Genomic DNA, 24,644 nt, shown 5'->3' with positions numbered 1-24,644 from the left:
CGGGGCCATCACGTGGCGCAGCGTGAATCACTTCTGGTTTCACGCAGGCATCTTCCCAGGCAGGGGCGGGCTGGAGGAGGGGGAGTGCCGCTCGAGACTGGGGAGCAGCCCGGGTCCGCATCGCTCCCACTTGCCAGAGCCAAGGGGATGGCCATGCCGGGAGGGATGGGGCGGGGCAGTTTTAGGGCAACAGCTTTCCGGAGCAGGGACGTCTTGAAGGACGACTTGGGATTGGCCGGGGGACGCGGAGCGGGCATTTCATACCCGGCCGAGGGTGCCGCGCTGCCCGCAGGCGAGGCGGGGTTTCCTGGGGACCAACGCGGGAGCCCCCACCCCCACGCGGAGGCCTTGCGCCCCGCCCACGGTCCTCGCGGCGCTCAGCGACCCTCCAGCTGCAGGCTGGTCTGCAGCAGACGGGGCGAGGGCGTGGGGGCCACCGTCCCCTAGCTCTGCCGCACCTCCGCGCGGGTACGGGTTAGGTCGCGAGTCGCGGGACGCCGGCCATTAGGCGGGGCGGGAGGCGGGGCGCTGACGTCGCGGCGCGGCCGGCGGCCGGGAGGCGGGGAGGCGGCGGTCGGCCCGGCCCAGCCCAACCCGCAGCTGCGGCGGCCGAGCCTGTGAGCGGCGGCGGCGCTCCGAGCCGGCTCCTGACCGCCCTCCGCCGCTGCCCAGTTTCTCACTTGGTCCGGGTGTCCACGCCTGGTTCGGCCAGCCCTCACCCGCCGCCGCTTTCCCCGCCATGGCCCTGGTACGGGGCGCCGAGACGGCGGCTGGGCCCTCCCGCTGGCTACCCACGCACGTCCAGGTGACGGTGCTGCGGGCTCGCGGGCTGCGGGGCAAGAGCTCGGGCGCGGGCAGCACCAGCGACGCGTATACGGTGATCCAGGTGGGCCGTGAGAAGTACAGCACGTCGGTGGTAGAGAAGACGCCGGGATGCCCCGAGTGGCGCGAGGAGTGCTCCTTCGAGCTGCCGCCCGGCGCCCTGGACGGCCTGCTGCGGGCGCAGGAGACCGACGCGGGCCCGGCGCCCTGGGCCGCGGGCTCCGCCGCCGCCTGCCAGCTAGTGCTTACCACCATGCACCGCTCGCTCATCGGCGTCGACAAGTTCCTGGGCCAGGCCATGGTGGCGCTGGACGAGGTCTTCGGCGCAGGCCGCGCCCAGCACACACAGTGAGTGAGGGGCGCGCGGGAGCGGAAACGGTTAAGGGCCTTGCGGGGCGTGGCTGGGGAGACTCAGGACCCCGAACCTCGGCCTGGGCGGTGCGCCCTTTTACCTAGCGCTCAAGGGCATAAACTGACAAGTTGGTTCTTTGCATATCGGGGTCTCCTTCCGATCCCCAAATGTGCGCTGGGCTGTGCTTGGCCGCTGGTGGGTCCTTGGAAGGCGGGGGCGGGGGGAGGTGAGAATGGTGGCCTACTGTTAGGAGTAGATTGTCAAGTAAACTTAGGAGTGGGATCCAGAGGCTCTTGGACTGTGGGGACCTCAAGAAGGAAAATCTTGGGGCCATTCCTAGGGCCTCCGGGCCTGTTTCACTTTCCTCAAAGGGGAGGGGAACTGCCTTCGGGCGCCTGTTCCACACCAGGCCCGCAGGGGAATGGGGAGGCCCTGCCTCGCCCTGTGGGGGAAAGAAGGTGCAGGGTTGTCCTCGAGGAGGGCACAGGTTGAACGGAGGCGCCCCACCAAATCTAGAGACTGCAGAGGGCATCTGCTTCTTGCCTGGTACTCGGATGCCCTCTGTTGCTTAGAGACGCCCCCAATTCTAACCTTCTGTGTCTCTGGTCTGAGAACAGGAGACCCTCTCAGTAAAGGAAGGAAACGCTTTAATCAGGCTTCAAGCATCTTGCCTGAGGTGGAGGCAGCACGTGCTTAATGGACAGCAGGAGACAATCTCCCAGTCACTTAAACCTAGAAGGGCCAGAGGGTTTACCAGTGGGTTTAAAAAAATCATTTATTTTGGCAGCGTTTAACTTTCCCTGTGTTAAGATCAAGGCTTCAGACTTGGAGCCTCATTTCCTGTTTTGGGCTTGGGCAGGATCCGGAAGCCTGTCCGCAGGGCTGACAACCTGCCGTGGGTCATTCAAGTGGTTAATTGGGGTGACGCCACCCCTAGGCCCATGGGCCCTGGATGGGGAGGGTAAGGGGTTGGGGACAGTTGCTGGAAAGGTTTACCCAAGTGGAATGGCATCCAATTGAGTAAATCTAGGAAGGCTTGCTGGAGAAGGATGAGCCTGGTACAGACCCAAATGAAAGCAGGATTTGGATAGAAAAGGATCTGACCTTGAACATTTCAAAAATGTGGTTAGAGAAGGCCTTCATGGCTCTTTGCAGCCTGGGGTGGGAAACGGGTTAGCACAGGGCAGGTTTGGGCAGGGCTGTGACTTAGCTCCATCTCCCCCTCCCCTGGCCTTCTCTCCTTCCCTCATGACTTGCTGTTTGGTTGCTGGGTGTGGATCATGTGGTATAGTTTGGCCCTTGTTTTGTTTTTTTCCTCCCCTTTTCTTTCCTCTCCCTCTTGCCTGGCTCAGGGAGCCCAAGGGGGTGGGGGTGAGGCAGAAAGCTCTCCTCTGGCTCTCCTAGCCCTTTCTTCTTCGAGCCTCTGAAGAGGCTCCTGTCCCCAAATTCATTCCACCCCTTTCTCTCCCAGTCCTTCAGTCTCCACCTCTCAGCTAATCTGACCCGGCTGGTAGATAACACATCTCGGGCTGGGGGTCGGGGGTGGGCGCTAGAGGGGAGACTAAGGGGCAGACAGAGAAAGTCTCAGCTTGTGGGGAGGGGCTTCTGTGAGGTCAGTGACTTGCACGGGGTGGGGGAGGGGCTTTGATTTTTTTTCAGTTCCTGCTCTTGCTTTCTTGGCCTCTGGATCTTCCTTGACTGAGCTGTCTATGTCTGTCGGCCCATGTGTGCCTGTTTGCAGCCAAGGACAGTCCCCTTGATCTGAATGGGAGCCTTAATTTACTTTATAGAAGTCATCTTTTCCACCAGGATCTTTCCACACCCACCTGGCTGCCTTTCCTCTGATGCATTGACCTGGGTTATTTATAGAACCTGGAGGGGGCAGGAGGAGCGGGACTTGTAGTGGACAGCAGAAAAGTCTGTGAAATCAGCCTGATCTTTTAGTTTACTGGACCAAACAGCATGCCCACTGACAGAGGGTGAGGGCTGGTGCCTCCACTCTGGTTTGCACCTTCCACCTCTGGCTCTCATGGCCACCCTTGGTGGCCTTTCCTGGAGCACCTTGGCGTGAGCTGCTAAGATAGTGAGTCTGCACATTTTCCAGTGGGGAGAGGACTGGGGTGTGCCCTCCTCAGCTTTGGATAATGGTGGCAGAGGACTCCAAGAGAGCACATGATAGCCCTGTGTTGCCCAGACAGAACTCCATTGGGGAAAGGCGGTCTCACGGTTAAGAGGAGGGGCCTGTTTAGTTGCAGATTCCCTTCCAAACCTGCCACCTTGTGGCCAGTTAGGTAAACTCTTGGTGCCTCAGTTTTCTCATCTGTAAAATGGGGCTAATTTATACATTGACAGGATTGATGTAATGGATGAAATGAGTATGTAATTAAAGCATCTAGTGCAGTTCCTGGATATGGCTGGTGGTCAGTGAACAGCGGTGATGGTGGATGGAGGTTTTAGTAGCCTGGTAGCTGTGATCTTGGAGATGTCCCCTGTCTCAGAGGAACCTCTCATGTGATAGGAGGAGGTAATACAGAACTTAGCATAGTCCTGGAAAGCCCCAGGACTATGGTGGCAGGGTACTCACAGAAGTATGAGAGCTCCTCATGAAATGAGCTGGCCCTTCACAGCCCTCCACTACTCTCTTTGCTGCCAGAGGCTTGAGAATTGGGGCTAGCCTTGTGAGGCCTCTGCAGTTCTGAAGCCATGCTCAGATCAGTTTGCAGCTCTGCAGCTGTCCTCCGTGGCAGGGCAGCATAGTGTTTAAGAACATGGAGACTGAGGTTTCACTCCCAGTTCTATCACTTACTAACAGGCAAGTTACTTAACCTGTTTCCTCATTTCTGAAAAGGTAACACATGATAACAATCATAGAGTTGTACAAGTTAAATAAGATAGCATCTCTAAAAGCCTTAGTATCATTCTAGACACATAGCAAGCTTTCAAGATATTAGTGTTGGGTTACTCTCAGGGCCTTCCTTATGTGAGGGTGGTGATGATGGGGACTGGGGTTCTAGGTGCCTCAACAGCCCCCGAAGCTCCTTTGTTAGTGGGGTGCTCTTTGAGGTGAGGGGTTTCACTGGAGGCTTCCAACTGATTGAAGAGAAAATTGTCAAAACAACTTGTAATGTAATACACAAGGAAACTAATTATAACGGTCTCCCCTCAGTAAAGCCATTCATGGATCATCATGGGTCTCAAAATCCCAAGAGCTGCTTCTTTCTTTCTTTATTTATTTGGCCATGCTGTGCTGCTTGCAGGATCTTAGTTCCCCAACCAGGGATCAAACCCGGGCCCCTGCAGTGAAAGCACCGAGTCCTAACCACTGGACCGCCTGGGAATTCCCTCTTTAGCTTCTTTAGATGTGTCCTTTCTGGCTTTTACTTCAGCACCATCCATAGTACCCCCCATTGCGTGCTCGTGTGGAGTAAAATGGTCCCTTCTGTAAATAGCCCCCTTCCTGGGCCTGTTGGATGGATGGTTAGAGTCTGGCCCCTTGGGAAGGCCAAGTCTGTGGGCTCAGTTTGGGTTAAAACGTGACCATGGGCAGGCTGCAAGTGTGGCCCCCTAAGAGGCTCTGTCAGCCTCATTGATTTTATGAGGGCCTATGGGAGGCCTGTGGCTGAGGAGGACTTAGGTTGGAGACCAGAGCTTTCTGCCTGGCTGGTGGTGGTGGCCTGAGACCTCCTCGAGGAGGGTGGGCTTGGGGGCAATGGGAGAGGCAGCTGAGGCAAATGCAGCCTGCTGGCCTAAGGTAGACCTAAGGGGGGCATGGTCTTTGAGGGCTTCCATCTGTCCCTTAACCTCCAGATGGCCTGTGCATTACTGTTGTAGGTAGATGGTGCATGACCCACAGCCTTATCATGTTTCCAGATGTGACTGCTCCTTAGGAAGCAGCTGAGGCCGCGAGGGTCCTTGACTTTGGCTCCTGCTCCAACCCCCGACCTGGCTGCTGGGGAAGTCTGCTTTGGCCGCCGCGAAGGGTGTGGCTCTACTTAAAAGCAGTAGTTAGGACGGAGGCTGCGTCTCCCTGAGTTATGGGGCAGTTTTTATCTGGGGTTGCTTGAGCAGCAGCGTCTGGGGAGTGGGGAGTGACTCTGCCGTCAGACTGAGCGGCTTCCCCTTCGCTCTGCATCTGGCCCCGTTCTCCCCTCCCTGCAGGCAGCCAGGGACAGGCGCAACTCAGCAGAGCTCCATCCTAGCGACCTTGAGGGCTGTCCCTTTCTTCTGATGGGGGCTGTCTATCCTCTTTTTATTGCTGCCACCCTGGTGCTGTGACGCTCTCTCCAGCGATGCTAAAAGGCTGGTCTGGCCTCATCCAGATGTTTCCCCTGCCCTTCCCACCCTGTGCTGGGACGGATAATTAACACAATGACAGGAGTTCTGTGTGCTCTCTGGGTATCAGTACCCTATTTTTTCCTGTGCAGGGCCGACCTCTGCAAAATAGTGTGGTCATGAAGAAGCTTTGCCCTTCCCCACAGCCAAGTAATAAAAATAAGTCCGTGATGTGGGTCCTTTATGCGCCTGGCAGTCCTGTTAAGGAAGAGTCTGATGGCTTTGCCCTTACTGAGCTGGCCTGTGGGGGTGGCCCTGGGCCCGGGTCTCTCTGCAGTGAGCAGAAAAAGCAAGTTCAGCTCCCAGGAAGCAGCGCTGCAGAGTTGCTGCAGAGTTGCAGGGAGGGGCTTTGTCACGGGCCACCTTGACCTTCAGCTGACCCTGGGGGTGGCGAGGGGAAGCACAGCCCTAATCATGGAATTCTGATGTCAGAACTGGAAGAGTGCTTAGAAGTGTGGAAATTGAGGCTGGGGAGGGAGAGTGACAGGCTCTCAGCTACTCAGCAGTTAGGGAGGGTGGGGCTCTGTGTGGTTTCTCTTAGGCCCTGACAACCTGAAGAGCTGTTGGATTTGCGATAAGGAAGAGATGGCATTTGGGAACCTGAGTGCATCCCAAGGTTTCTGTGGAAGTGCCTGAGAGGTTTTAGGGAGAGAGGGACATTTCAGCTGGGAGGGGGAGGGAGCCTTGGGGCTTCTCTGAGACCTGGAGGGACGTCTAATCCACAGGCCTTTCTGCCTGGGCAGAGGCCGAGGGAGGCCACTGGTTGGGTGGGAAGTTCAAAGGAGGGGAGGACATGGACACAGCAGCCCGCATACCCAGAGGGTGCAGTCTAGGAGGACGGACCCCCACATTTGGAGGAAGGGCCATAGCCAGCTGCCATATTTTGGGGCCTAGCCAGGGAGCACTGGAGATGTTCAGAGCAGACAGAAGCCCTGCGCTCAGCTCTGGTCAGGGAAGGCCTCCCTGAGGAGGAGATATACACCGGGCCTGTCAGGCTGGCAATCAGAGATCCCGGTCTGCCACCCCACCTTCTCTGAGTTCCCATATGGACAGCGTGTAGCACTCCTTTTTGGAGGATTGTCATTGCCTTGTTTGTCTAGCATATCATTTATTAAGCCCTTTTTAGGTGCTGGCACTGTCCTAAGGATTTGACTTACATCAGCTTATAGCAACCCCTTGAGGTGTAGGACTGTTACTGTGTTTAACGAGTGAAGAAACTGAGGCACATAGAGGTGAAGTGACTTTTTTCTTACAGATTTTTTACTTTTGATGTGGACTATTTTTAAAGTCTTTATTGAATTTGTTACAATATTGCTTCTGTGTTATGTTTTGGTTTCTTGGCCGTAGGGCATGTGGGATCTTAGCTCCCCGACCAGGGATCGAACCCGCACCCCCTTCATTGGAAGGCAAAGCCTCATCCACTGGACCACCAGGGAAGCCCTAAAGTGGCTTTTCTAAAGGCACACAGTACATGGCAGTCAGGATTTGTACCGAGACAGCCTGGCTCCTGATTCTGTGCTCTTTGCCACCATGCTGTAACACCCATCTGAGTCTTCTCCCATGTTTCCCAGGATTCAGCTTTGCATGGAAGTTGGTGCTCAGCAGCTGCCCTCCTTAGGGTTCCTCTCTCCTCCCCAAAACCCATCTCTTTGGTTAGGCTTGGGGGCTCTGGAAGCATGACCTGCTTCTCCTGTGTGAGGCCTTGGCTGGTAGGGGTAAGTGCATTTAGTCTGCAGCTCCGTGTCTGGTCATATCTTTTGCAGGGGATGGGGGTGTTGCCTGGTACATTGGGAAAGAGGGTATCACTGCCACTAGACTGTCTCACAGGAGCCGGGGGAGGCCTGGAAAGCTCTGCCTTGGCCCCGGGCACCGCCCCCCCCACCCCAGGGAGGTTTGCTCCCATTGTCCTGTGCAGTAGAGCTGGGCTTGGGATCATCAACAGATATAAGACTTCCTGACCTTTCCCAAGAAATCACATGCTTGTTTTACTGTGACAGAACACTCTGAACCATCCATTCCTCCTCCTACAGTCATGCAGTGGTGTGCTTTTTTTTTTTTTTTTTTTTCTTCCCTTTTCTTTTGTTCAACATCTAGGAAGCAATTACTGGGCAACCACTGTGCCTAGGTCAGGGCTTTGGAGGAAACATGAGAAAGAAAATATATAGCCCTTTCCCTAGAAGGGCAAAAATATGTTTGCGACAAGACTTAACACAGGAAGGATAACCAACAAAGCAACGTATACAAAATATGAGAGAAGGAAAGGGTCAGAAGAAGGACCAACTCACCAGGGTTGGAGTGATCAGGGTGGGCTGCCTGTAGGAGGCTGGACCTTGAATGACAGGTGGGGCATGGTGGGGGCTGGGTGAGTTTCTGGGAGGGAAACCCAGAAGGGAGGGAAGGAAGGGAAGGTGAGTGTGCTGGGGCTGAGCCAAGAGAGAGAGTGGAGGGGAGCCAAGCTTAGTTTCCTATGTGCCTCTCTCAGCAAAACAACCTGCCTTTCTTTACTTCTTATTTCTTTTTGAGTAGTTTACCTGGTTCAAAATTCTAAAGATACATAGGATACACAGTGAAAAATCTCCCTTGTCCCGACCTTGAGTCACCCAGCTCGTCTCTTCAGAAGCAGTCAACATTACCAGTTCTTATATGCTTTTAAAAGCCAATGCGTTATAGATTTCTTCTCCCTCTCCCATTGTGTTTGCACAAGTGCAGCCTTCTTCACACACACAGGTCTGTACCTATGATAAGTCTGGCTTCCCCACACAGGGATATTATTGCTTGTCTCCACCTGTTTCAAGTCTGAACTGAGACCCTGGCAGGAAGACAGCCACTACTTAGTTTTGTCCTCCGTGACTCCAGACCCTGTTTGGGGTGAATATGGGGTTAGGAGCAAACTGGGGAGGGGAGTTTGGTTAAGTAGAATTTCTTCCTTATTCCCTTGTCTCCCCTGGGAGAGGTCATCCTGCTGGTTTTCTCCTTTCTCTTGGGCAGGGTCATCACTCTTTGGTCCTGGGCCACCTTGCTCCCAGGGGGCTGATGACAGCCTATAAAAGGCCCTGACAGACAGTAAACCCAAATCTTTACGTGTGGGTTGGCCTACTTTTCAGAGTGCTTTCCTAGCATCACCTCACTTCCTTCTTCCCTGAGGGCAGGGAGGGTGACCCGCATTTTTACTGATGTCAAGACTGGGGTCTCAGGAGTAGAATGACCGATCCAAGGTCACATGATTCATTAGTGGCAGCCAGATTTCTAACCTCCCGAGCCCAATGCTTTTTCCCTACATCATGCTTTCAACTATACATACTTCTATTGCTGTGTGGTTAGACTTGTCTCCAAGCAGGCATGGGTCCCTGGCCTCTGTCTGAGGCACGCTGACAAAGAGACAAACCTTTGGAGCCTACAGCAGCAGGAGGGATGAGGACTGGCTGAGATGTTTGTGCCCAGGAGGGAGGGAGGCTGGTCCTGGCTGGGGTCTGAGGTGAGCTGAGCAAGCCATGTCCATGGAGCCAGGGGTAACTAATGAAATGATGGTTCTGGGCTCCAAGGACTGTTGGTGCCAGCACAGAGCCAGAGTAGGTGATAAGAGGCCTGATGAGAGGCACTGTCCTCTCCTGCAGTTGTGTCTGGCTTGCAGTTTTACCGCCCATACCAAATCAAAGGCAGGATGAGGCTGTGAGTGTTGGGAGCCGTAAAGGATTGGCCTGCGGCCCACACGTCTCCTATCTGATCGTGTGTGAGGAGGACTGCCTGAGTGGGGGATTTGGAGAGGAGGGAAGGCGTCTAGATGGAGGAGCCTCTGGGGAAAAGGCTTTTCCAGCTGTCTCTTCAAACTCCATGTAATACAGTTTTAGTTGACATTTCTCCCTGCCCGTAACTGGCTTATTTTATCACCCTTCTTTTACAGAGGTGAAGTGGGTGGTTGAAAGCCACTTTGTAAGTCAGATCCCGGACTAGAACCTGGGTCTCCTGTCTTCCAACCCTTGCGTTTTTTTCACTATTCCTTTAAAATAATTTTTTTTCCACTTATTTTTGGTACTGAAGCTAAGCCCTGCCAATGCCATCTCATTTATCCAGCAGGTGTTAGAAGGTATTCCATATATCAGGCCCTTTCCCTGGGTTGGGGGGCATAAAAGGTGAGTAACATTTTGTGCAGTCAGTAAGCAGTGAGAGCACAGGTGGAGTGGCTCTGCCTGAGTGCCACTGCAGGGGACGAAGAGGGGCACTTGGAGAAGGGCACTCTGGCCCCTCCTACCTTACCCATTGCTCCTGTCCTAGTTTAGGCAGGTTTGGTTTTTTTTAAACATCTCCTCTAGATTGTTAGCATAGCTGCTACAGCTTTTTTGTAAGCCAGAATGCCAATTTATTAATTTATGATGAGAAATAACTGCTGAGGCACAAGGAGTTGCCGGGGTCAGCCTGGCCGTGGGACATGTCCTGGGTTGGCCGGCTCTCTGCTGGTTTCTGCTGCCTTGCCTCTCTGCTGCCCCTTTCCCTGCTGTCCTTTTCTCTTCCTACAGCACAGCAGCCATAGGTCTTATCCTTGTTTCTTACCCTGTAGTGCTCTTCCAGGCCCAGAATAAGGCTACAGCTCTTTAGCATGACGTTTGGGGCAGTCTCCTCTGCTCCAAAGCACCTTTCTGCCCATCTTCACCTCTCCAGTCCTGGGCATCTGTGTATTCTGTTCCTCCCACCTGGAATGTCTCTTCACCTGCCTCCTTGCCTCCTGACCCATTGTTCAAGGCCCAGGATGAATGTTACATCTGTCAATGAAAATCATCAATAAGCAACCTATAGTAAGAATAGAAAAGAGTTTTATTTGAGCCAAACTGAGGACTATCCTGGATGCCCACTTCCCAGATTACTCTGAGAAACTGCTCCGGAGAAGCATGGTTTCCAGCACAGTTTTATATCTTGTCAGAACAAAGAACATTAAATAAGTCAGGGATACTGTACATTTCAAGAAAACACACACACACACACACACACATCAGCATCATGTACACAGCAAGTCAGCATGACCTTGCACCTGGGAAAGGAGTCTTATCAAAGGAGTACCAGCATTGGTGTGCCGGGAAGATAAGCATTTAATCTTTATTTTTAAAGAATGGACATTCTTTACTTTTGGTCAGTGTGTCCTTTTCTCTAATAAATAAAGCAGATGTACAATGTATGTTTGATAGGCCACAAACAGGCTATTTTAGTTAGCATAAGATTCAAGTTAACTCATAGATAAGCCAGAATGATCTCCCTATATCTCAATATGTGAAAATTTCTTTTATCATGTCCTTTACCACTCCTCCCGAAATTGTCTTCCCTTTAACCTTCCTGTGCATTTTATTTGTGCATTTTTGTGGTGTTAATCACTTTCTTCCTTTATTTATGTGGCTATCTTATTTCCCCACCAAGATGTAAGCTTCTCGAGGACACTCCCTTTCTCATTCTGGCAAATACTTGGGAAACGTTTTGAGCCTGGCTGAGGCCTCCTCTGGTTGGATGGGATTTCAGTGGCGAGTTCCCTGTGCCTCTGAGACTTTGTGAGTGTCAGGATGGGCTGTCAGGATCTCACACGCCATGCCCTGTGCTTAGGCTATGAAGATGAGTAGATAGTTAGCACAAGGCTCAGGGATTCAACCAGGAGCAGGGCTCAGTCATAGGACAGGGAGAAAAAAGCCTGTGTCCTGGCCAAAGGCTACCCGCTGACCTCCACAGGGATCTAATAGAAAGACCCTGTTAGTCTCAAGTGGGACCAGAAGGGGAGTATAGATGAGTCAATAGGTGTTTCCAACCATCTCCAACAGATGCGGGTGCTTATTATTTTTTTAAAAATAAATTTATTTATTTTATTTTTAGCTGCGTTGGGTCTTCGTTGCTGTGCGTGGGCTTTCTCTAGTTGTGGTGAGTGGGGGCTACTCTTCGTTGCGGTGTGTGGACTTCTCATCGCAGTGGCTTCTCTTGTTGTGGAACACGGGCTCTAGGCACGCAGGCTTCAGTAGTTGTGGCACACGGGCTCAGTAGTTGTGACTTGCGGTCTCTAGAGCATGGGCTCAGTAGTTGTGGCTTGCGGTCTCTAGAGCGCAGGCTCAGTAGTTGTGGAGCACGGGCTTAGTTGCTCCTTGGCATGTGGGATCTTCCCGGACCAGGGCTCAAACCCGTGTCCCCTGCATTGGCAGGCGGATTCTTAACCACTGTGCCACCAGGGAAGCCCCACGGGTGCTTTTTAAAAAAACATAATCATGATGCTTGTATCACACATGCAAAATCAACAGTTCCTTAATAACCATCCGATCAATATCCAGTCCATATTTAAATTCCCTTAATATCAGAATTATCTCTTCATAGGTGGTTTGTTGAATCAGGATCCAAACAGGGCTCTCTCCCATACTGTGCCTGGTTGTTAGGTCTCCCAGGGTAACAATTCCCTCTTGTTTCATACCCTTACCTGATGGAGGAGCTGAATCACTTGTCCTTGAGAACATCCCACATTGTAGCTGATGGATTTCTGCCAAAGCAGAAATTGCGGGGCCTTGGGAGCCTGGGGAAACAGGGACAGGGTGAACAGTCTCTGAAGGCTTCAGGCCTTTTGAGAGCAAATGATTTCATCAATACAGTGTTGCTTGAAGTGGCTGATGGCTGGCTGGCCTGGATTAGGAATTTGGGTTAGATTGTTATGTCCATCAGAATGTTATGGACAGATATCTTGGTGTCTTCTCCTAGAGTTTTCCCCAGCATCTACTTTTTGAGTTGCAGTCTCTTCCCCTCTGGAACCCTGCAGCCCCTATTTGTACTGACTCCCTAGAGAAGCTGGATGGGGAGAGTGAGGCCAGGAAAGGAGAAATGGATCAGTATGTCTTTCCTTCACGTTGGTTCTTCACTTTTCATTCTAGAAGATTCTCCAGCCAGTACACTGGGCAGCACAACCGTCTTCTCAGGGCCTCTTGGCTTCCTTTGTCTTGGGGTGGGGTTCAATTCCTACAACTGTCAGATTTGCAAGCCCCTCATCCCCAGCATAGTGGGAGCTGTTCCCTAGCCTGAGGTAAGACCTGTCTCTGAAGAGGCCAGGGCAGCCACAGCCAGAAGAGAGAAGCTGCAGACCTGGTGGGCTGTAGCCGTAGCAGGTAAGGCTCAGGTGAGCACCAGCCCAGTTAAGTTGGAGATTGTGGTATTGGGGACATGAGGAAAGCAAGGTACAGGAGCAGCCTCCTCCCTGACTAGCAGGTGCACCCAGCTGTTTTTGTTTCTCCAGAGTCACCTTCATTGGCATGCAGGGTGTTTGAGGGTCGGACTGAGCACTGTGGCGTGGCGCTCGGGAGCCGCAGGGCCTTTGGCCAGTTCCTCGCCCCTTACCAGGCCCCTGCAAGGCCCTCTCGTACCCAGTGGGACATGAGGTGCAGTATCTGTCATCTGATTTGAGGTCTCAGCCTGGGAGCTGTGCATTGGGGCAGGAAGGGGAAGACATGCACTCAAGTGTGTGTTTTGCAGCGAGCCTTACAGAGGCAGCTCATCCCAAGCAGTGAGAGTGGCACCGCCCAGCTCCTTCTCTGGGAACTACATTCAGCACCTCACATCAAGCCCTCGCCTTAGCTTTGAACTGTATCTGTAAGCGTCTGTGCTTTATCTTTATTTATTTTGTGCATCCGTTAGCAAGATGTGTCCTAAGGTAACTGCTTCTTCACTTTATGCCATTTCAGCTTACGAAAGGTTTCATAGGAATGCTCCACTTTTGGATAGCAGGGGAAACCTGTAACTTTAAAGTTCAAAGTAGTGACGAGTATAAACAATATTTTGCGACATCTGCGGCAACTGTAATGTGGTATGAAAATATCGGTTTCTCTTGGTGACATATTCATAGGTACTGCTGCTATACCACTACTGTTGCAAAAATTCATAATTGAAAGAAATACTAAATTTCAGTTAGAGATTAGGGGAAATTAAAGATGTAATTTTTCTCCCATCTAACACAGACCCCCTGTTTTAGAGAAATCCTTTGGTTGGGCAGGGACATGGGGTGTCTGGGCCCGGGTGTGTGGTGTGTTGTACTTGCAGAGGGAGGCATTCTAGTGCAGTGATCAAGACCGGAGGCCCTGGAGACAGGGAGCCTGGGTTCAAATCCTGGTTCCCTGTGTACTAAAAAGAAGCATCTGACTTAACCCTATGGACTTCTCTCTGCCCTAGTGTTTGCATCTGCAAAAATATATAAGAGCTAACACTTGTGTGGCACTTCCTGTGTGCCAGGCCCTGTTCTGAGTGCTTCACCTGTAATCTATGCAGTTGTCAGAGTGGTCTTGTGAGGGGATTGGACACCCATTGCCCCCATTTTATAGGCAGGTGTGGAAATGCATAGAGAGACTGGGTGACCCACTCCAGGTCGCACAGCTGGCGTGTGGTGGGCTGGGGCTTACGCCAGGCAGCCTGGCTCCAGAGTCCATGTTGGAGCCACTCTCGAGGTCTGCTTCCCACACCTGCCTCCTGGGGCTGTTAAGAGGATGACTGGGATCTGATTTGGTGTGTTGAGTGCTTAGTATAGCGCCTGCACACAGTAGGTGCTAAAAGAGAGGTATGGTTGTTAACGGTGATAAGATTAGGGCCCTAGTGATGGGCTAGAGTGGGGTCAACACCCGACCTCCATTCAGGAAGTGGGCACTTCCCAGATCTGGTTGGTGTATTCTATCAGGGAAGTTACTGAGATTCTTTGCTCAGGAATGGGGGATGAGGGCTTCAGGGTTAAAGAAGGTGCCCTTTTGGAACTGTCTGTCCCCATGAAGCTTGGCACATGGCTCTTTCCTCAGGAGCCTCTTGTTGGGGACAGGGGGCACCCTTTTTGCTCTGGGAGCTTCTGGTCTCACGGTTAAGACCTGTGGGTTTGTGATGATAGAAACATTACACAGTTGTTCAGTTGTGAACAGGGACAGACAAGTTCCTAAGTTAATTCATAGATTAATTTGTTAGTTCATTGAAAATGTATTTGAGTATCCACTCTTTTAAGTCTGGTGACACACAGATGAGCAGAATAAAGTTCCTGCCTGTAAAGCAGGGGAAGACAGACATTAAACAGCCTTGTATACATACATCATTTTACTGTGTGGGACACACACACACACACACACACCCACACACACACACACACACACACACACACACACACACACACACCCTGTGTCAGGTGGTATTAATTATGCTAAAGAAATAAACTGGGTAAGGGGCAGCTGTAGTTGGGGTACTCAGGGAAGACTGAGGAGGTTTAGATGAACTGAGACCTGATGTGAGTGAGTAAGTGAGTGAACTGTGGCCTGAAGATCTGGGCCTGTGTCTCAGGCAGAGGGAAAAGCAAGAGCAGTGGCCTGGAGATGGGAACACTGAAGGCCAGTGTGGGATGAGAAATGCAGAGAATCAGAAGAGCCGGCACCCAAAGGATGAGCCCTTTCCGCCATGCTGAGGAGTGGGGTGTGATGTGCTCCGCTTTCACCTACCTGCTGGGTGAAGCATGGATGGCAGGGAGGCAGGTGAGCAGGGAACTGTAATGTTCAGCAGGGAGATGTTGGTGGAGTGTACTCTAGGGTGACAGTGGTGAGAGGGGTTGAATTCTGGGTATAATTGGTTGGTAGAGCTAAGTTTAGATGTGGGGTGTGAGGGGGAAAAAGAGACAAGGATGGTTCCTGGGTTAGGGGTGTGAAATAAATGATGTGTGGAGGCTTAGGAAGGGGCACCATTATTTGGGTCTTAAGCTGAACTTTGCACTGATAATGTCACGGAACCGAACTCAGGTCTGCTTGCCTGACGTGTAGCAAAGCCAATCTACTGACACTGAGTTGTGTTGAAGGAAAGTACAGTGTTTATTTGCAGGGCACCAAGCGAGGAGAATAGCCAGCTCATGCTCAAAAGACCTGAACTCCCTGATGGCTTTCAGGCAAGGATTTTTAAAGACTGTGCTAGGGGAGAGGGTCATAGGATGCCTGATTAGCTCATGGACCTTCTTCTGGTTAGTTGGTGGTGAGGTAACAGGATGAGGTTTTGGGAATCTCAGTCATCAACCTTCTGGTTCCAGCCAGTCTGGGGTCTACATGCTTGTGGTCAGCAAGTCGTCACCATCCTCTACCAGGTGGTGGAGGGGTCTTAGTTTCTGCAGAACATCTCAAAGATGATAGGCATCAGATTGTTATCTACATCCCTTCTGGAGGAACTCCTGAAGTCTTGCGGCTCTGTTGTTCTAATCATTAACTACTTGAGTCTGCTCTTTGGAACTCAGGGAAGGCCTAGGAGACTGAAACCTTTTTTTCTTCTACAAACAAGAAACAGGGGACACAGAGGGGCTTTTGTGTCCCAGAAGGCCCTGCAGAGTCCTGCTTGGTTTCAGTTTCTCTTTTTCTTTGATACCCCTCAATCCTGAGGGGAACAGGGGCAGGACAAGGAAGGGAATAAAGTTTTGGATAGAGAGATTAATCATAAACTCAGCAGGTTAACTCAGTTTTAAGGGGACCAATTTCAATATGAACTGGAGAAAAGTCAGGTGTGTGCCTGGGCCTGTGGCTCTCAAGGGCCCAGCACCCCCAGAGTGACAGGAGCCACCCTGGCACTTACATGTGTGTGTTTGACATCTGCCCTAGGTCTGCTTCTCAGAGTGTTGAGCTTTTTCAGTTATACTAGGTGGCAGCTGTTAGCTAGCCCAGCTCTGTTTACTGAGAAATGGGTGGAGTGCTGGGTATGGTGGGCCTGGGAGCCCCACTAGCAGGAATAACTACAGCCATAATCTTGGTAACAGGTGAGGCAACTACCTCCTCCCTTTATCCCCCCTTTGTCCTCTGCCCCTGCAGAGGGTGGGGGTGGGGCTGGTCCCACAGGGTAGGAGGCTGAGGGTTCCTAAGTCCACACTGGGCCTGCTGAACTTTGTCAGGCACAGGGAGCCTGGGGGAGGTACAGCGGCTGAGCAAGGGCCCTTTTAGAGCTTTTCTGTGGTTCTGCATCTGCTGGGGGAGGCTTGACTGCTCTCAGACATGGTTTTGATGGCCTGGGGACAGGACAAAACCCCGAGGTTCCCTTAGTGACCTTTCAGGGCTCCATCCTCCTGGGATTGTGCCAACCCTTTGAAGGGGGTTCTGGCCTTCATACGCCACCTCCTTGCCTCTTTGGGCCTCTATGGTGTACCTTTTCCAGCCTCTGTCCTCTCAGGGTGTCCGGAGGCCCAACGTTTGCATTCAGCTTGATGACAAATGCTGTCCCTCGAAGGTTAAGAACGTGGGCTGGGAGTCAGGCATCTTCATGTTCAAGTTCTGACTGTATCACTTACTAGCTGTTTGACCTTGGGCAAGTCACAAACCTTCTCTGTAACTTAGTTTCCTCATCCACATAGTGGGGATAATGGATCTCGTCTCCTGGACTGTGTGGATAGTAAAAGAGGTACAGGGTTTGGCACACAGTGAGCATGCAGTAAGTCTAGCTCTGCTGATTCTCTAGCACTAGTCATTTGTCCCGCCTCTCAGGTGTGGTCCACAGGCCAGCAGCCCTGGCATCCCTCGGAAGCTGGGTAGAAATGAAGCCTCTCAGGCCCATCTGCACCCATTGCATCAGAATCTGCATTTTTACGAGACTCAGTGATCCTTTTGTACTTTGCAATTTGAGAAGCGCTGTTGTATGTCACTCCTGAAGAGCAGCGTCTGTAGCGGCACATACCTCTTACATGCAAGGAATATTCTCTTACTGCTCCTTTCCTGATGGAGCATGTCTTGGCTGCAGTCATACCTGGGACAAGTCCCAGATAATGATCATCTTTGTCAAAACCTTTTTCCCGAGCACACGCTTCCTGGGCATTGGAGAGTTCAGGCGCTCAGACAGTGCAAGGGTTGAGGTGGGTGCCATGTAGGTGGAACAGTTCAGTACCTGCAGTGAAGGATGTGCAGGTTATTGTTTTACATGCTGTAGGGGCCGAAGAATCTAGGCTTTGAGAGCTGAGTGGGTGTCAGGGAAATTGTACTGGGGCAGAATCACTGTCCTTCTTCCTGTCCTGGTGAGTGCTGTTTCAAAAGCAGCTTTGTGGAACAGAGGCCTTGTTCATTTTAGCACTCTTTATTCATAGAAAGTACTTATTGATGCCTGATCCTCCCCCATGTATGTGTTCCTTTGATAATTTGTCCCGGGTTGGGGTGGGGGGGATGACCGTTTCTAGGGTCAGTTCTCTCAGAAGAAGTGGGTTCAGTGGACTTTGGAAGGCAAGCCTTGGCTGGGCAGGGGAGAGACGCAGGTTTCTTCTGTGTAACAGTTGAGTGCCCTTGATGATGCACCCAGGTGGAGGGAAAGTTGGCCTCTGATCCATGAAGTGATGTAGAGCAGGCAGGGGACCATCCTACTGTGGTTCTCACATTGGGTCTGGTGAATTCAGTCACCTGAGGAGGTACTCCCTTCCACCTGAAAATATAGATTTCTAGGCCTGGCCCTTCTAATTCAGTAGGTTTTAGGTTGTATCTTAGTATGAATAGATAAAAAAGAAATCCCACACTGATACATGCAGGTTCGGGTGCCGCAGCTGTAGAGCTCTGAAGAGGAGTCTGTCTCGTGAGCCACCATCTAGATATGTGCTGGGGCCGTGGTCAAATCCTAATTGGTTTTGGCCAGGTCTCAGCCAGGGATGGGAGTGACAGGCCTTTGTCCACAAGCTGTTGGTTGTGTGGCCTTGCCATTGCCATCTCAGCCTGTCACACTTCTGGGAGAAGGCCTGCTCCAAGTAGCTGGCAGAGTCCAGTGAGTCCTGCCCCTGACTGATAGGGAGACAGATGGCGACAGTGCCTGAGGGTCCAGAGGCAGGTCCCAGCCGTTCTCAGCCTCATTCTGCTCTGGATGGGGGAATCTCAGAAAATGGTGAGGAAAGTCTTCTTTTCCCTCCTGGCCTCCCTGAAAAGCAAGTCCAGAGAAGAACCCCAAATTCTCTGGGGAAGAGCAGGAGAAGCAGAAGTGACCTTACGGGGAGGGGGTGGGAAGGGCAGGGGACAAGGATCCTTTGGGCCGAGGGCCTGAGCCTCAGCTGGGCTAGTAATGTACTGCATCCTCTTTCATCGAGGGGTCGGAGGGAGAGGCAAGGAGCCCATTCTGTCTCAGCCAACTGAGAGGATAAGATAGGAACGGGAATTTTCTTTTGTCTCTTTTTCCTATTATGACAGTGATATATGGCTCTTATAAAAAATGCAAACGGGACAAAAATAGGCAATGCAGGAAGTGATAGTTCCCTGCAACCTCACCCCGCAGAGATAACCACTGTTACTGCTGTGGTGTGTGGAGCGTGACCAGCTGGGGCTCAGGACCCCTGACCCTTATGCCCAAGTGAAGGATGTCTGTGCTTGCGGATTCCCATCGCTCAGGGCTTGGTGGGTTTGCGGCTGGAGTCCATATACTTCTCTTTGCCCCACCTCCCAGAATCTTTCTGTGCTAAATGAGACCGAGTCCAGGTTTGGGCAAGGTGACTTGGCCTTGAGAGAGTTAAAGGGTCAGGCCCAAAGTGGACGTTGGGTTGAGAAAGCAGGGGTGTGAGGATGTTGATGCTAGATGGTTTGTCTTTCTATTAAATGTCTCCTCGTGCCCCCAGACACATCCTCACACGCATCCCGTCAGTCTGTCTCTTAGCTCTCTTCTCTGCTGCTCCCTGTCCCTCCTCCCCCATCTTTCCTCCCTGTGCCTGCTTATCAGGAGAGCAGCATGTAAACCCCCACACACCCTCTGAGCATAGCCCTCCGCCCTCCCTGCTTGTGCCACCGTCTGTCCTGACCCAGCCTTACTGGGGGTGGTCTCTCAGGTTTGGGAGGGAAAACCAACAGCCCAGGCTCCCTTCACTCAGGCCATCCAGTGGTCCCCAAGCAGAGGCTGGGTGCATAGCCTGCAATGGGCACCCAAGAGGTTAGTCATGGTGGACTCTTCCAAAGGGATGCAATTGGAAGTGTCCCTGGGAAGACCTTTTCTTTTCTTTTTTAAAAAAAGTCACAGCGTTTAAACCTACCACCACCACCAAGCCCTTGCAGTGACTTAATTCTGGACATTTGGATGTGCAGGGGCTTTCATACAAAAGATCTCCCACTTAATGTCCGTGAGAAGCTCAAGGAGCTGGTGTTGCCCGGTGAGCAGATCTCAGGTGGGAGATGACCACCATAGCATGGACTGAGGCATGTGGGGTGTAGTACAGTGTAGTGTTTGTGTGTGGTGTGGTGTGGTGTGTGTATCCTCTGAGGGACTCGGAGCCCTTCAGTGACCAATTTGACCACCTCCACCAGCCTTTATTCCACATACATGCTTGGTTGGCCGAGTCCAGAGTTCTATGCTGGAAGCTTTTCGCTCAGAATTTTGAAGGCATGACTCCATATGGTGCCCAGTGTTGCTAATGAGGACCTGATGCTATTCTAATTCCTGAATGTACAAACCTCTCTCCCCTCTTTGGAAACCTTTAGGGTCTCCTTTTCATACCTGGTGCTCTGAAACCTTTCAATGATACCTGCTGGCTGGATCTTTCCTTGTTCATTGTGCTGTATGCTTGTGGGCCCTTCTGTGCTGGTGCTCATGTCCTTCAGGAGAACTTGCTTTTTTTTAAGATGTTGGGGGTAGGAGTTTATTTATTTATTTTTGCTGTGTTGGGTCCTCGTTTCTGTGCGAGGGCTTTCTCTAGTTGCGGCGAGCGGGAGCCACTCTTCATCGCGGTGCGCGGGCCTCTCACTATCGCGGCCTCTCCTGTTGCGGAGCACAGGCTCCAGACACAGGAGAACTTTCTTGTATTGTTTCTTTCATGATCTCTTGCTCATTGTGTTCTCTGTGTGCTCACTGTGTCTTCTTTTTTTAATTAATAGAGTTTAGTTTTAGGTTTAGGTTTACAGAAAAACAAGTGGAAAGTACAGAGAGCTCCCGTATATATTCCCTCACACCCCCTCCTGCTCTAGTTTCCTCTATTATTAACCTCTCACATTAGTGTGGTACATTTGTTATGATTGATGAGCCAATAACAATACATTATTATTAGTTAGAGTCTCCTTCCTGGCTGCTTGTTCTTGGATAAGTTACTTCACCACAGAGCTTTGACCTCCTGATCTGTAAAATCCCAGGTTTGTTGTGAGGTGTAAATGGAAGGGAGATGAACCCCTGCATTCCTTTGTAACACATGGTAGATGCTTACAGATGAGTGAGTGCTCTTTCCCTTCCCTGGGTCTCTTGCTTAAGGCCCCTTTATGCCTTCGTGTCTGTTCCTCCAGCTTGCAGAGGAGTAAATGAGCGGGTGAGGTATGGGGTGAGTAAATGAGCGGGTGAGGTGTGTGTGTGTGTACATGCACTAGTGTTCCTGGCCCTGGGCCTCTGGGTGAGCTGTTCTTTCCTGGACTCACTGGTGGCTCAGAGCAGAGCTTAGACTGGGACTAGCCAAAGGAGATGATGTAAGCAGGAAAATGTGGGTAGGTTTGTCTGTACCTAGGGCCTGGAGTTGAAAGGGTTCCTCCCAGACTCAGCCTTGCTGCTCTGGGCCTCAGAGTTTCAGATGTAGTGGGCTGGGGCAGGGGAGGTCTCTGAGCTCCAGGGAAGGTGCCGGGGCAGGAGGGTCACTTGGCTGCCCTGCCTGGTAGTGCTGAAGAGCTTCCCCTACACGGGATGTGGTTTCCTTCATCATGGAAAAGTTGTGGGTAGTTTCTTAGCTGTTCCTGTGGCCTGGAAGGCGGCAGGGCTTATGTGTCAGAGCAGAAGCCTGTGTGGGGAGGCTGTCGTGGCTTCCGAAGCAGAGAGGGGCTCTGAGAGGTACCTGTGACCAGAGCCCCGGCACCCCCTTCTCACAGGTGGTACAAGCTGCACTCGAAGGCAGGCAAGAAGGAGAAGGAGCGTGGAGAGATCCAGGTCACCATCCAGTTCACGCGCAACAACCTCAGCGCCAGCATGTTTGACCTGTCTGTGAAGGACAAGCCTCAGTCCCCCTTCAGTAAGATCAAGGACAAGATGAAGGGCAAGAAGAAGTTTGATCTGGAATCTGCCTCTGCCATCCTCCCGAGCAGCGCCCTGGAGGACCCTGAGCTGGGCAGCCTGAGCAAGATGGGCAAAGCCAAAGGCTTCTTCCTCCGCAACAAGCTGCGAAAGTCTTCCTTGACCCAGTCCAGCACCTCGCTAGGCTCGGACAGCACCCTGTCCTCAGCCAGTGGGAGCCTGGCCTACCAGGGCCCCGGGGCCGAGCTGCTCACTCGCTCGCCCAGCTGCAGCAGCTGGCTGTCCTCCGAAGGGGGTGAGTGGGGGGGAGAGGGGAGGGGAGGGGGAGAGGGGAGGGGAGGGGGAGAGGGGAGGGGAGGGGAGGGGGAGAGGGGAGGGGAGGGGGAGAGGGGAGGGGAGGGATACACAGATAGAGGAGAGGCCGCCCTGTGCTCCTCAGCCCCCAGGGCCTGCTTGCAAACAGCAGAAGGCGTTGACTTCTCCCCAAGGGACCCGATTGGCATTTCGTTCTTCTCTGCAGCCTTGAAGCCTGTGATAGTCACCAACCGCCCTCCCCATGGCTTCTCAGCTACCCTTTCTCAGTGTCTGCTTGCTGAAAAGAAATCTCAGGTCTCCTGAATTTACAAACGCTTTATTGAGACTAGAGCGAGGGGAGGGGAGGGGGGTGCTCTCCCCTCAGGTGTAAGGAAGGCTGGGCCGGGCAGCAGGCTTCTAACTCGTCGTGTGCTTCCTTTCCAGGCAGGGACTCTGCACAGTCCCCCAAGTCGCTCACCCGTAAAAGGACCTACATCGATGTGGCCAGCCAGGTGCGAGCCGCTCCTCCCCGGGCCCTTCTTGACCTTCAGGGCCACCTTGACGGGGCCCCCTGCTCCTCTCTCTGCGTCAACGGGAGCCACATTTACAGTGAGGAGCCCCAGGGGCCCCTGCGGCACCGCAGCTCCATCTCGGGCCCATTTCCACCCTCTGGCCCCCTGCACACTGTCTCCTCCCGGCCTGCTGAGGAGGGGCCGCGCTCTGCGGATGACTCCTGGGGCAGAGGCAGCCGCCGCACCGGCAGCTCAGAGGCTGTGCCTGGACAGGAGGAGCTGAGCCCGCAGGTGCTGGCCGTCGGGGCCCGCTGCTCTGGAGAGGAGGAGGGGGCCTGGCCCTCAGAGGGGAGGCTGGTGCAGGTCGCCACACCCATGGTGGCCTCCTCTGAGGCTGTGGCCGAGAAGGAGGGAGCCCGGAAGGAGGAGCGGAAGCCCCGGATGGGCCTTTTCCACCATCATCACCAGGGGCTGAGTCGGAGCGAGATGGGGCGCCGAGGCTCTCTGGGGGAGAAGGGGGTTCCCACTCTGGGGGCCTCCCCACACCACTCATCCAGTGGGGAGGAAAAGGCCAAAAGTAGCTGGTTTGGCTTGAGAGAAGCCAAGGAACCAACTCAGAAACCCAGGTACGTCCTTGGCAAGACCAGCTTTGATCCCTGGGATGGATGCTGGGGTATTTGCACCGAACCCCGGGGCAGGGAGGATGGAGCAGGATGGAACCCTTGGGCAGGCTGCTGGGGCTCTGGCTTTGCATGGTTGAGCGGGGAACCCTGTCTCCCTAAGCCGAGGCTTGTTGTCTGCACGTGGACGCAGGTGAGTTGAAGGGCACAGCGCTCTGGGGGTCCTGTGGGCCTCACTTCCTGAGTTGGCACACCCATCCCCTGAGGGAGAGGGAGGAATAGGACAAAAGCAGGAAAGGCTGTTTTTATGAATTCTTTGCTTCCCAACCTCTACCTCTTGCCCGCTGGCCTCAAGGTCACCAAGCTTTGGCAGGTAGAGAGGTGGGGACCGAGGACTCACTTCAGACTTCCCCCACCCTTTCTGAAGCTAGATGACTTCCCACCAGCTGTCCCAGCTGGCTCTGTGCTCTCTTCTCTCTGAGAGATGGGAGTTGAGTATTTGATGTGTCCACCCCCTCCCCTATACACTCACCCCCAGTTGCTCCCCGGCCTTGGCCAGAGGCTGTGGGCAGCTCCCCTGAAATCTGTGACCTACCCTGTGTCCTTGGAGACTCTTGGGGCTCTGGCCCTCTGTGGTGTCTCTTGGTCTTGGGGTGTGGCAAGTGCTGATGGCGGCTGCTCTGTTTTGAATATGCTGAGTCCCACCTGGGAGAGGAATGCAGGAGTCCTTCAGCCTAGGCCTGGGACAGAGTCCCTAGCCCTCATCCTGGCCCTCTGATCTCCTCCTAAGTTGGAGCCAGCGGAGGCTGCTTCACTGTCCAGCAGGGCCCAGGGAGGGGCTCCGGGCTTTGGCCAGGAGCAGGTGTTCCCCCCCGGCCCTGCCAAGGGCCTGGGGCCAGCCCTGGACAGGAGCATCTGTGACAACCCCAGCCAGTGTGGCAAGGGCGGCCGTTACTGTTCTCTCAGCAAGCCTGCCTGTCCCCGTCAGTGGATATGTGGGCCGGAGGCGGGGTGGGAAGAGTGGGCACAGTGGTAAAGGGCCAGGAGATAGGGCAGAGGGAGGGGCCCTAAACCTCTTCCCCAGCAGAGGGGAGAGGAATGCTGAAGCCCTGGTTCTTCTCTTTCCCTGCGAAATTCTGAGTTTGCTCAGAGGAGCAGGGAGAGAAATGTAGAGCCTTTCAGGTTTGAGCCGTAGCCGTCTGGCAGCTCTCCGTACAGCCTCATAGATGGGTGTGTGGGGTGGATCAGTCTCTGGGTGTTGTCTCCCCTGCTTAGGAGCAGCTTCGGTTCCCTACTGCCCAGCCCTACTCACCGGAGCCCAGGGGAGCTGCTGGCTACCTGCAGCCTAGAGGAAGAAGGGGATGGGCCTTTCTCAGATGCCCAGGCTGAGCTGGTGGCCCTGTGACAGCTCAGAGATTGTAGGTGGTGTGGTGGAGGGAGGGGCACAGACCATGGGCTCAGTGCTGTTGTCCATGGGGTGTCTCTGGGCCTCTTCCAGGGTGGGATGGATGTGGGGGACATTTCTCTGTGAGGTTGTTTCTAGGCGAGTGCCAGGCTTTGGGCTCAGAGCTCTGCAGGCCATGACCGAGTGATGTTGCGGTTGCTTACAGCCTCTGTTTTCCTTCTGTTTCTCCATGTCTCCTGATGGCCTTTCAGAGGCAAGAGAAGTTGGGTGATGGATGAACATAAGGAAGCTCAGGGTTTTGCCCTCCTTGTACTTGAATTCCGAGCTCGTCCTCTGCAGGTTGGAGGGTAGATGGGGCCTCCTGCCCTCCCTGGGACCCATTTGCT

General features: G+C 53.2%; 1 protein-coding gene across 3 annotated transcripts in view; it reads left to right on the top strand.

The window, feature by feature from the left end:
• Nucleotides 1-584: 584 nt before the first annotated feature.
• RAB11FIP5 (RAB11 family interacting protein 5) overlaps nt 585-24,644 on the top strand; it is a 34,824-nt gene continuing 10,764 nt past the window's right edge. For 2 of the 3 annotated variants that reach the window (XR_003682252.2, XM_028496666.2), the window contains exons 1-3: nt 585-1,170; nt 21,286-21,722; nt 22,166-22,859. Coding sequence is in view for 2 of the 3 variants with exons in the window: in XM_028496666.2 (XP_028352467.1) it covers nt 740-1,170; nt 21,286-21,722; nt 22,166-22,859 (1,562 nt within the window). In the remaining variant the exon portion in view is untranslated. The remainder of the gene's footprint in view (nt 1,171-21,285; nt 21,723-22,165; nt 22,860-24,644) is intronic. The other variant, XM_007109667.4, reaches the window with a different exon arrangement.

Source organism: Physeter macrocephalus, chromosome 12, assembly GCF_002837175.3.
Source record: "Physeter macrocephalus isolate SW-GA chromosome 12, ASM283717v5, whole genome shotgun sequence".
Classification (NCBI taxonomy): Eukaryota; Metazoa; Chordata; class Mammalia; order Artiodactyla; family Physeteridae; genus Physeter; species Physeter macrocephalus.
The sequence above is the reverse complement of the archived record's forward strand: the minus strand, read 5'-3'. Positions and strand labels throughout refer to the sequence as shown.